At 34.6% G+C, this 12,577-nt stretch overlaps 2 protein-coding genes across 5 annotated transcripts in view; both read left to right on the top strand.

Annotated features, from left to right (window-relative positions):
- Positions 1–4,039: 4,039 nt before the first annotated feature.
- Positions 4,040–5,340, top strand: LOC106085482 (uncharacterized). The gene is made up of 4 exons (XM_013249748.2): positions 4,040–4,285; positions 4,433–4,612; positions 4,712–5,182; positions 5,242–5,340. The coding sequence occupies exons 1-4, from the start codon at positions 4,100–4,102 to the stop codon at positions 5,314–5,316; spliced, it is 912 nt and encodes a 303-aa protein (XP_013105202.1). The 5' UTR covers positions 4,040–4,099; the 3' UTR covers positions 5,317–5,340.
- A 2,094-nt stretch (positions 5,341–7,434) lies between these two features.
- The window catches only part of LOC106085489 (broad-complex core protein isoforms 1/2/3/4/5), a 154,827-nt gene continuing 149,684 nt past the window's right edge, over positions 7,435–12,577 (top strand). For 2 of the 4 annotated variants that reach the window (XM_059366892.1, XM_013249759.2), the window contains exon 1: positions 7,435–8,574. The gene's annotated coding sequence lies outside the window, so the exon portion shown is untranslated. Of the gene's footprint in view, positions 9,298–12,577 lie in introns of all 4 variants that reach the window. The other 2 variants (XM_013249758.2, XM_013249756.2) reach the window with 1 other exon arrangement.

Genomic DNA, 12,577 nt, shown 5'->3' with positions numbered 1-12,577 from the left:
TAATTGAGTCTTGCTCTTTTTTTTGGGGTGTTATATGTCATATTATATTCGGGGTCTTTTGTGCTGTGCTTTTAACATTATAGTTTTATTGAACATTTTGTTATCATGTAAGATATGACATTTGCAAATACATACATTCTTTTGTTTTTCCATAGCACATTTGCAAAGAGAAGAGAGAAAGAGGAGTTAAGGCAATGTTTTCTATCAAAGAGAGAGAACAAATGTCAAAGTAGTATTAATAGGTGTGTTCGCGAACATTTTCATTAAAAATGTATAGGCACAGATGTTTCATATTATTTATTTACTTATGATAATAATATTGGTTGCCCAAAAAGTAATTGCTGATTTTTTAAAAGAAAGTAAATGCATTTTTTAATAAGACTTAGAATGAACTTTAATCAAATATACTTTTTTACACATTTTTTCTAAAGCAAGCTAAAAGTAACAGCTGATAACTGACAGAAGAAAGAATGCAATTACAGAGTCACAAGCTGTGAAAAAATTTGTCAACGCCGACTATATGAAAAATCCGCAATTTCTTTTTGGACAACCCAATACAAAAACCTCAAACAGCTGAGTACAATTTTTTCTCGCGAAGTGCGAGTCAACGAGTTTTGGTTGTGTGTGTGTGTTATAGTTAAGAACCATTACACATACACACAACGAAAAATGGCACGAACTAAAGGGTGATTTTTTTGAGGTTAGGATTTTCATGCATTAGTATTTGACAGATCACGTGGGATTTCAGACATGGTGTCAAAGAGAAAGATGCTCAGTATGCTTTGACATTTCATCATGAATAGACTTACTAACGAGCAACGCTTGCAAATCATTGAATTTTATTACCAAAATCAGTGTTCGGTTCGAAATGTGTTCATTCACCGTAACGTTGCGTCCAACAGCATCTTTGAAAAAATACGGTCCAATGATTCCACCAGCGTACAAACCACACCAAACAGTGCATTTTTCGGGATGCATGGGCAGTTCTTGAACGGCTTCTGGTTGCTCTTCACTCCAAATGCAGCAATTTTGCTTATTTACGTAGCCATTCAACCAGAAATGAGCCTCATCGCTGAACGGTGAATGAACACATTTCGAACCGAACACTGATTTTGGTAATAAAATTCAATGATTTGCAAGCGTTGCTCGTTAGTAAGTCTATTCATGATGAAATGTCAAAGCATACTGAGCATCTTTCTCTTTGACACCATGTCTGAAATCCCACGTGATCTGTCAAATACTAATGCATGAAAATCCTAACCTCAAAAAAATCACCCTTTAGTAACATACTCAAAATCAGAGTTGCTCCTATCAGTGATTTTGACTGATAGTGCACTCAATGATTGTTGTTGGGCAACTGCCACTATCTGTAAATGACTATATCTTGTAGTCGTTTTATGACATGTCAAATTTAGAACATATTGAGTTGTACATGACGTGTGATACAAACGAAACTAACATACGAAAATTCAATTGGCTCCCCAGCTTTGAACCCCGTTAACACTGCTCGTTGAATCCGGATTTAAGGCTCTCCTCTGCTGATTTTATAAAGGGAAAAGAATTGATCGAGCCATTAAATCCGGATTTAAAGAGCAGTGTAAATGGGGTTTTAACTATTCACTCAATTACAGATTAAAAGTAAAAAACTTCCTTACGTCCCGGTTAGCATTGCAAAAAAAAAAGAAATCCAAAATAACAGTTAAATGGAGTCAGAAGAAAAATGTCTAGAAGATTAAGGAGAAAAACATTATTAGAATGTGAAAAGATTCGTCGCTCAGTTGGCAATAAGTTCCAACATCTCGCCACACGAATTGCAAAAGATATTTTAAATAAAGAACTGAATATACGGGGCAACAAGATCTAAGTACTTCTACTTGAATGAGAAAAATTCAAAAATCTTCATAATTTGCCAAGCGACTCTATAAAAAAAGCGCTAGGTGCAAAGAGTTATAAAAATTTTACCATAAGTAATGATGGAATGTCCTACCGAACAAAAATATCTAGTTTTTTTGCTTTAAAATCTATTACCTAAAAATAGTAATCAAGCTTGCTCAACTACAGGTGAATGACGAGGATCGTCACATCCACATTCAAATATGGTTACAACAACAACAAAATAGCACATGTAATTTTTTTCTATTAGAGCGTGCTCTATTCCTTCTGACAAAAACAAAACGAAATCAGGTGTTTTGTTATCATTCGAATGAAAGCAACTCCAAATTAGATTGTGGTACCAAAAATGATGAATTGTATGTTAATTGATAATTTTGACAAACATTTTCAATTACAAAAAGTGGCATTTCATACGACATCTACATGTCGTGTAATAGCGCCTTTAGAAATGAACCATTACTGAATTCAGGATGCACTTATAAGGCGAGTCATGCGAGCAGATGAGTAAAATTTGCCCACACATAAGCAACAAAACAATTTTCTGACGATGAAAATACAAATATAAAACACATTTGAAGAAGATAAGTTGTTTTGGCGAAACAATTAAAGGTGGTCTCATTTGTACAACAACCACAAATCATATGGGGCACTTCGCCATCTTGCCATCAAGCTAATCGTTTTGCCAACACACACAAAGAAATTTGTGTGCGTGTGTGTATACGTGTGCGTACATGAGCAGAGAATATGCGAGAAAGAAGATAACAACAAAGAGAATGCAAACAAAAATCTGACATCTTAATACCGTCAAACTTGGCCGGCTGCTAACAGCAGTCTGCGTGAGACCACCTTTTTAAATCCGCCTAGCCCTTAAGGTAGATTTGTATACAAGATATATTCTTTATAGGCAGTGGCAGTTGCCCGCAAAAATTGATTGCACTATCTGTCAAAATCATCGATAAGGGCATCTTTGATTTTAAGTATGTTACTAGTTGGCGCTATTTTTCTTTGTTTTTGTGTGCAATAGTTATTTACTATAATATACACACACAACCAAAACTCGTTGACAGATAGTGCACTTCGCGAGAAAAAATTGTACTCAGCTGTTTACGGTACCCTACCTGGTAATTATGTCATGGTTACATCCCTCGCGCTGCAATTATGTGTGCATGTCAGAAAAAATTAAAATAGGCTGGTTTGTATTGTAAATGCATGCACACACCCAGGATTCACTGAATAAGGTTAAGCCAAGCGATCAGCCGATATACTTTTTTTTTAATATTTGGCAGTACTTGGCATTGAGGATGTCAACTTGTTCTCTTTTTACATTCATTCTTTGTTTACGTTTTCTCCTATATGATGACATTTTCAATCGTCAGATTTGAAATCCTTAATGATGTTTATGGGGCCTATCCACTTTGTGTTTTGCATGTGACCTAACCTTCTATTAGTGAATCCTGGCACACACCTGACAGAATCAGGATTCACTGAATAAGGTTAAGCCAAGCGATCAGCCGATATACTTTTTTTTTAATATTTGGCAGTACTTGGCATTGAGGATGTCAACTTGTTCTCTTTTTACATTCATTCTTTGTTTACGTTTTCTCCTATATGATGACATTTTCAATCGTCGGATTTGACATCCTTAATGATGTTTATGGGGCCTATCCACTTTGTGTTTTGCATGTGACCTAACCTTCTATTAGTGAATCCTGTGACAGAATAAAGTAACCAACTCTCAACTTTGAACTCGTTTCAGGACGCAAAAGATATGATTTGAATATGCTTACTGTTAAAAATTGTTTTGTAGTCCGTAAATGAGAGAAATTCTTTTATTAAAATCATATTCAACCACATCATTGCCAATTTTCATTGAAATTAAATTTGGAAATAACATAAATAAGCTGATTTTTAAAAATTCGTGCGCTGCAAAGGACGCACGGCATGAATTCAACCCAATGAACGCATGAGGGCGCATCTGTTGCTTCAGCACGCATAAGTGCATCGCTTGGTATGTAACTCGAGCTTTACTAGAGAGCCATGCTCAGTGAAGTGTTTTCTTTGACAGACGGTACCGTTGTACGTATGAATTAAGATCTTTCACATTGCCAAAAATGCGGAAGTATGGCAACCAAACAGATAAACCATATGATGCGGCAAAGTTGGCGGAGGTAAACAAATCCTGTCATTGAGAAAGCAAGAGACAGAAATGGAAGAAATGGTAGTGGAGTCCGCTCCATTGGCTATTCCAGAGGATGATCTAAAGAGCAAAGACGATGGTATGCATTTAATTATTGAACCTGGCTGTACGTTAGCAGTATTACGCGAATACATGAATATGTCATGTCTGTCTGAAAAGTGTCAGTTTGTGCAAACCACAGATGAAATTCAAGAGGTAAAAAAAATTCTTTGCAAATTTAAATTATTGATAGACTTTCTTATTAAAGTGTTCCTAAAAGCTCTCAGTGATTAATGCCCAAATGCAGGCGCCATAAAATATTTGCACTATTTATCTCCCTGTTTTGTTTTTATTATTTTTAAGATATGCCAAGAATTTATAACTATTTTGCGCAAAGAGGAACTTAACCTGGATGAAATAACAACATTGTTTGTGGCTGCTTGTATGTGTTACTTTGTTAACGCCAAGCCGGAAAACTATGAGTGGCGCTCGCAATTGCTACAGAAGACATTCCAGTATGTGGATACACTGAGTCCCATGCACGTGAGTAGTAACGATAATAATTTTGAAAAGTTAATTCTTTACGGACTGCTATGTAAGGCTAAGAAAGTATTAGATTTCATTTTCTTTGTCTTCTTACAGCTTCACATAGCTACCAAACGCTTATGGAATGCTCTGAAAACCGATGAGATTGATTATGTTTTCAATTTAATTACAATATGTCATCAATTATCATCGGCAAGCGAAACTGGACGTGCCATTGCTATATGTTTGATATGGACTATACTCTTTAAGATAACCGAAACAAGAATTCAAATGTATTGCTTTCACGAATTCAGTGAGTTAATGAAAATTCTCAATGAACTTGATGATCAGCTACTGCTGAAGGAGGAAAACTTACGCATAGTCTACATATTGATACAGAGTGTAGGTTTTTTGGTCAATGCCATAGTGTTTGGGCAAAATGATGATTTTAAAAAAGCTGGCTATCGTAATTATTTCTCTTACACTAAACGAGAACTGGAAAAATTGAAAAAATATGCCGAACGTTTATCGGGTTTATTGAAAGTTAACATCTCCGCAGCTGAAAATAATTATGAATTGAGAATGACGGTAAGTTCAGCATTTGTTTTCAATCTCAATAATATTTATTGACATTTTTTTCATATTAGATAAGCGAATACATAAATGTTAATATCATTGGAGTGTTGCAGGAGAAAATTTCCGAAATGCAATCGAGCAAATAAAGAAGAAATAATATTTTTATATAATCATATGGGCTATTGAATTTTATATAGGCTCCTATACATATTAGACCTTAGTGTGACTTAAGGGTTGAATCGGGCGATCATTTCATATAAAATATAAGGACTTAAGGCGGCGGAATACCTCGTTGTAGCAGTGTTTTATGTTTTCACCCATTTGTCTGCTAGGTTCTGTTCAATATACAGATCCAAAGACTGCGACCAGTGTGGGCTGGGTCCAGAGCAATCTGGTTCGATGAAGAGTAAGATTGGCAGAGCAGTTGAACATGTGTCTTGTTGTATGGATTCCGTTTACAAGCGGTAGACTTCTGCTACAGGTAGGTATTATTCCTAGATCTGTAGGTATTAAGGTGGCAAATTCAGTCAATAGGATCGAAGTAGCGAAACACATCACGTTCATCTGCGCCGAGAAGTTGGATCACACTTTGAGTTTTCTACGGGCTGGTATAAAGTGAGCGGCAGCTGCGTTTACGATTTTTTTTACAAAACTTTCTTCTGACTGATCAACTTCCCTGATCTGCTTAATTTTCACCAAATGCCCATTTTATAAAATCGGATCCAACTTCAATAAAATCAGTGCAGCCGTTATTGAATTTACGAATAATCGCCTTGCGTAAAAGAATAACCGCCTAGCTACCACTAGTTACATCAACGCTACAATACTTCATTAATGATACGTTTACGCAAGAATAACTGGGCTTTCTTAATCGGCTACAAAAGTCAAATGCCCAAACTCCGCCAAACCAAAACATTTTTTAAGAGGAAAAATTAAAATTGAGATATAAATTAAAAAAAAGCAAAAGAGTTGTTAGAGTTGTGTTTATCCAAAAAGAATTTGATTTCCTTCCGGTTAACTAAAATTGAGAAATTAAGAATTAAGAAGCCGTTAGCACCAATAACACCAAAAACATCAACGGCAACACAAAAAAACACTTGTTAACAAATCCAAACAAAGCAAAAATAACGAAGGTGAATGGAAATAGTAGTTCTCTGGAGCTGTGGCTGGTAGAGCTGGCAAAATATCGATGGCACTATTGATATTTTATTTTTTGTCTGAATATCGATTGATATTTTTCCTATCGATATTATCGACAAAGCAAAATTAGACAAAAATAATCGATTCGACACTGAATATTTCCTATAACACACATCGCGCCTATAGAGGGCGAGATTTTTATCCGATTGGTCTAAAATTTTGCTCAATGATTTCTCTTGGTTTTATTCAGTCCGTACCATGGCGAAACAATTAAAGGTGGTCTCATTTGTACAACAACCACAAATCATATGGTGTAATCCGCTGATCGACGTTTTGCCAACAGACACTAAGAAATTTATGTAAGTGTGAGTGTATGCGTGTGCGTGCATGAGCATGGAATATGCGAGAAAGAAGTAACAACAAAGAGAATGCAAACAAAAATCTGACATCTTAATACCGTCAAACCTGGCCGTCTGTTAGCAACTGTTTGCATGAGACCACCTTTTTAAACCCGCCTTGAGTCCGTGCATTGATATTGCTTCTATATAAATCGATCTCCTGATATTTACTTCTGATTTTTGTTCGATATATAAGTGATGGGAAATTGACGATAGTATTGCTACTATAGATATTTATCATCAAAAATATTGGATGTTGCGATTATCTATAGTTTGCCAGCTCTACTGGACGCCAGTCCAATCGACTTTCTTTTGATTAATATACTTCTGTGCTAAATTTTCACCAAATACCATTTTAAAAAACTGCGAAAACTTCAATAAAATTGGTTCTCATTAATATACTTCTGTGCTAAATTTTTACCAAATGCCATTTTAAAGAATCTGCGACAATTTAGATAAAATTGGTTCTGCTCTGTTGTTGAATTTACAACTACTCCCCTTATGAAATTAAAAAATCCCTTGTTGTATTGTCGCTACATCGCTTCATTAACGTTACGGTTACGCGAGAATAACCGTTCCTTAATCGGCGAAAAAAGTCGATTACATTATTCTTGAATCGATTACCCAAAAATCGAATTTGGTAGTATTGCTTTTGCAAATAACCGATTTGTTCGAAATCGACTTTTAGATTCCTATTTCCATTCATTCTTAAACGAAGTGGCGCTGGAAATGGACGTGTAAAATCTTAAAACCTATAAATATTGCCCCCAAACCTTCGCCAACTCGAAATTTAGAATTTTTTAAGTGCAAACGATTAATATATAGTTTATGAAAAAGAAAGACATTGTTATATGTTGGAGTTGTGTTATCCCAAAGAAATTTGATTGCCTTCCGGTTAACGGAAATTGAGGAAATACAAATCAAGTAGTAGAAACCGTTAGCACCAATAACAATAACAACAACAACCTCAACGGCAATAGCACGCGCTCCTTAAAAAAGTAAACATAAACAAAAAACACTTGTTAACGAATCCAAAGAAAGCAAAGCAAAGCAAAAACAACAACGGTAAACAATGTGTGGATAATTTTTATGTATGGAATAAACAAAAGAAAACAAAACCAAAAAAACGTATGCAGAAGAAAGCAAGCAATCAATTGAAAAAAAAAACAAACATCTTAGGAATTTGCAGAGTGTTTTTTGTGGCTTTCAAATAACAACGGATATTAAAGGGAAATTGAAACGGAAATTGAAGAAGAAATAACAACAACAAAAACATTTGCAATTTAGAATAAAATTTTTACCAATTAAGGTGTTTTTTTGTGTTTGTTTCAAAACGCCATAAAAACCATCCTCAATATTTATTTAAAAGCTGTGTAAGCTGGAAAAGTGCAAAATTAAAAAAAAAAAACAAAAACGCAAAAAAGAGGAAGTATTATTAACCGCTTAATAAAAAAGATAATAAATTACGAATTAAAATAAAAAACAACAATACCAACAAAATTAAACAAATCAACAACGGCAGTGAGTGTGAGTGACAGTGCAAAAAATTTAACAGAGGAAGAGAGAAAAAACAACTGAAATTGCTAAAAATATTTCGGTTTGGGGTTTTTTGTTTTTTCCCTGCGTTATTGCTGCTGCGGCATTGAATAAAAAAAAAGTAAAAAGTGTCATAAAACTCAAATATGAAATTATTTTTATAACAAAACAAGCAATAACAACAACTTTTGCTTATAGTTCTGTTTTTATAACATCGTCGTCGTTGTCGAGTGAATAAAACAAAAATAGCCGTAACGCGGTAACCATCATCGTAAATGCAAGTTGACTGAGCAAAGCTGGGCTGGGCTTGCTGGCTGACATGGGCAAAGAGTGAGTAGTGCAACAATTTTTTTCTTTAAACCATTTCCGGGTTTAATGACATTCTGCATCATCAATGAATTGAATTTTAGCATTGTTGTTAAGTAAAGTGAAAAAAATTATTGCCAGCAACAACTGCCCCCACATACATGCTACTTTGTAGGAAGGCAGAGCGAGTGTAACTTTGTATGTGGCCAAAATTTAATTAAAGTTATTAAAAAAAATCTCAACAACAATAATTATGAAATACTTGCAATATTTTGGTAATAAAAAAACAACAACAAAAATGATAACTGCTTAAAAAAACCTGAAAAGGCGTTTTCAACAAAACAAATTCAATTTGTGACGGTTTTGATCAGTGCTTGCCATAATTTCACATGATTGTGTTGAATTTGTTGTTGTTTGTTGTTTGAGCGAGCAAAAGGAAACAGGTGACATTGAAAGGTGTTGGGTGTTGTCAAGCTACCCACCCCATCCCTACAACCGTTGCCTGGCGCTAAAACCAACAAGTGTAACACTTTGAAACAGAGAAAACAAAAAACGAAATTTGGAACAGCTGTTCAAATTTTGTTTAATAAGAAAAACAACAAAGATTATTAAAAATTTATTAAGATCAACTGTTAATTTATTCAAAACCCCTGCAAAAACAAAGAACACATCACAACGCCAAGAAATTTTCATTACTTTTCATAAGAACCTCAAAGGCCACAGCAACAACGTATAACAAAAGAACAGGTGAGCAATTTTTTTTTGTTTATTTTATTTTTAATTTTGTTTTTTTTGTATTATTTTTTATTTGTTTTCTTAACAAAGAGACTTATTGAATTGTGAAATTTTGTTTAAGCACTTCCTGGTATGGATCTTTTTTTTTTCTTTCATTGCAATATAAAAAATTTGTTTGATATTTTTTCTTCTTTTTTGAACAAGTGTTTGTTTATTGGTATTTTCATCGGTTTGTTTTCCTGGAGTATTATCTGGAAAGGTATTTTGTAAGGGGAAATCGTTAAATATTAAATAAGATCGGACGGGTATCGGATACCCAACCACACAGTGGATTCTGCAAATAAGCTTTATACCCTTCATAGGGTACCCCATACTAATCGCGGAAAATGCACAATGTATAGGACATAGGCAAACAGAATGATCTCGTTGAGTTTTGTTTTTGAGCAGTGCGTTAAAAAATGCAGCTCTAAAAACAAATCCCACAAAACCAATGAGCATAAGTTAAAGAATTGTTAACTTCAACCACTAAAATCGAGCGTAAGTGTTTTTGGGCGTCAAAGTTAAAAATTAAGACTGTTACTATATTCGATTTTCGCAATATTTTCCGCCGATTAATTTTTTTAGATAACAGATTTTAAAGCAAAAAAACGTTTTTATTTCATTCAGTAGGATATTCCCTAATAACTTCTGGTAAAATTTTAATAAAATTTTAAATTTAAAAAGCAATCTGTGAAAAACGAACATAGTACCAGTCAAGATATATTCATTTACAGGTAGTGGAAGTTGCCCAACAACAAAATATTGAGTGCACTATCTGTCAAAAGCAGTGATTAGTGCAATTCTGATTTTGTGTATGTTACTAGTTCGCGCCATTTTTCGTTGTTTGTGTGTGTTATGTTTCTTAACTGTAATACTCACACGCAACCAAATCTCGTTGACAGATAGTGCACTTGCGAGAAAAAATTGTACTCAGCTGTTTACGGTACTCTACCTAATAATTATGTCATGGTATCAACCATTATTACTTTTACATTACGCGTTACTTTTTGTGGGATTTGTTTGCAGAGTTGCATTTTTCAACGTAACGCTCAAAAACAGAGCTCAACGCAAGATATATTCATTTACAGGTAGTGGCAGTTGCCCAACAACAAAATATTGAGTGCACTATCTGTCAAAAGCAGTGATTAGTGCAACTCTGATTTTGTGTATGTTACTAGTTCGCGCCATTTATCGTTGTTTGTTTGTGTTATGTTTCTTAACTATAATACTCACATGCAACCAAAACTCCTTGACAGATAGTGCACTCGCGAGAAAAATTGTACTCAGCTGTTAAGGGGACACTACCTGGTAATTATGTCATGAGCTCAACGCACTTATTCTGTTTTGGCCTTAAGGTTGCGGAAAGCGATCAGCGACCTTAAGTATGTCAACTTGTTCTCTTTTTGTGAAACTTTTTATCGGCGCATTTTGACAACTTCAATATTCATGGGGCTTTTTGTCTTCGGCACTTCTAACGGAACTTTCTATTATTAAGCCATGGGTCGTAATTGTGATTTTTAAAGATTTTTTGTATGCTTTAAAATTTTGAGATTGAAGAGTTGGAACTCAGTCAATGAATTTATTTGTGAAGCAAAGACAAGTTGACTTCCAAAGGTTTTAAACGCTCCGGATGTAAACGTGGATGGGTGTTATACAGGATTCACTGAATAAGGTTAATTCAAGCGATCCGCCGACATACAATTTTTTAGTTTTTGGCAGTACTTGGCATTGGTGATGTCAACTTGTTCTCTTTTTACATTCATTCTTTGTTTACGTTTTCTCCTATATGATAACATTTTCAATCGGCAAATTCGACTTCTTTAATGATGTTCATGGGGGCACTTTTGGTTTTAGCAAGTGACCTAAACTTCTATTAGTGTATCCTGGGTGTTACATAGATTTGCAAAAAAAATTTGCCCATGAACATTCTGTTAAGTTATATCGGGGATACTTCTCTCACATCAAGTCAAGGGACCTCCTTCTTGGCCGAGCCCAAAAGGCGAGCCGTATAGCGACACCACTTAAGCTGTTATCACAGTATATGTTCTTGTCTTATACCATGCCACTTTTTATGTGACAATGCTATTTCATTATGTGTGGCAAAATTGTCAATTTACATCATAATTTTTGCTATCACCCTAGTATATGTTATTTTTGTATGACATAACCTAAAAATGTAACAACAGCTCATATTTTAATACATAAAAATGTTTACAGTTGTGAGAAAGCTGATCAAATCATAGAATGGTGAAAACAATTTACTTTGGCGTTAGTTTCATCCGACTGAGCCATGATTGCACAATAATCCGCATATAATACGATCTCTATGCCGTCGGGAGGGTGTGGGAAAGAGTAGAGGAGATATTGGAATGTTCCCTAATGGAATATAAATGTCAAATTTGGTACTTAGTGGGTTAAACTGTACCAGAGATATCATCCCGCCTTGGGGAGATCCTTATTTCACTCTACCGAGCTTAGACTTCTTATCTCTAAATACCATAAACGAGATAATTCGTCATCTAACATAATTCTCAAAAAGCGTGGCATGAGACTGACCATATCCAAAGCTTTCGAGAGTTCCAGAACCACGAGGAAAGGTTTTATTTGGTCTGTGCATTGAAACTGCTTCTATATAAATCGATCTCGATTTGTACTTATCATTTCCTTTGAAATATAGGTGATGGGAAATTAACGATAGTATCGATACAATCGATATTTACTATTAAAACTATCGAAAATATTGAATGTTGAGATTATCGATAGTTGGAAACTCTAATTCGGTTGGGAAAGTATCCCAATTAAAAAATTTTCAATCGTCCATCTTGATGAGTATTTCAGGCATCGTTATTTCTCCCATTTTTACTTCTTGAGCCTATAGAGGCCACAATTTTCATCCGACTAGGCTAAAATTTTGTACAATGATTTTTCTCGTGATTTCCAACTGACTTTATTGAATTTGGTTTTAATCGGTACATGCATTGACATTGCTATTATACAAAACGATATCCTGATTTTTACTTATCATTTTCGTTTTAAATATAGGTGATAGGAAATAAACGATAGTATCGAAATTTATTATTAGAAATATCGAATGTATCAAATTTCGATATTTTTCCTGCTCTATCTAGAATTCTCAATTGTTACCCGCTGTAACTTGGTATGGCTTATTAACCCCCAAGAAACCCCAATTATAATCCAATGTCATGCTTAAGACCATGACATGATAATGATAAGAAATAACATAACATGATAA

Source organism: Stomoxys calcitrans, chromosome 4 (assembly GCF_963082655.1).
Source record: "Stomoxys calcitrans chromosome 4, idStoCalc2.1, whole genome shotgun sequence".
NCBI lineage: Eukaryota > Metazoa > Arthropoda > Insecta > Diptera > Muscidae > Stomoxys > Stomoxys calcitrans.
This window is presented reverse-complemented; position numbering and strand designations above follow the sequence as displayed.

Excerpts from the sequence above, each read along its gene's own strand:
- LOC106085482 (XM_013249748.2), top strand. The coding sequence starts at position 4,100 with ATGGAAGAAATGGTAGTGGAGTCCGCTCCATTGGCTATTCCAGAGGAT. Across the intron at positions 4,286-4,432 it reads CCACAGATGAAATTCAAGAG|ATATGCCAAGAATTTATAAC; the intron begins GTAAAAAAAATT and ends ATTATTTTTAAG. Across the intron at positions 4,613-4,711 it reads ATACACTGAGTCCCATGCAC|CTTCACATAGCTACCAAACG; the intron begins GTGAGTAGTAAC and ends GTCTTCTTACAG.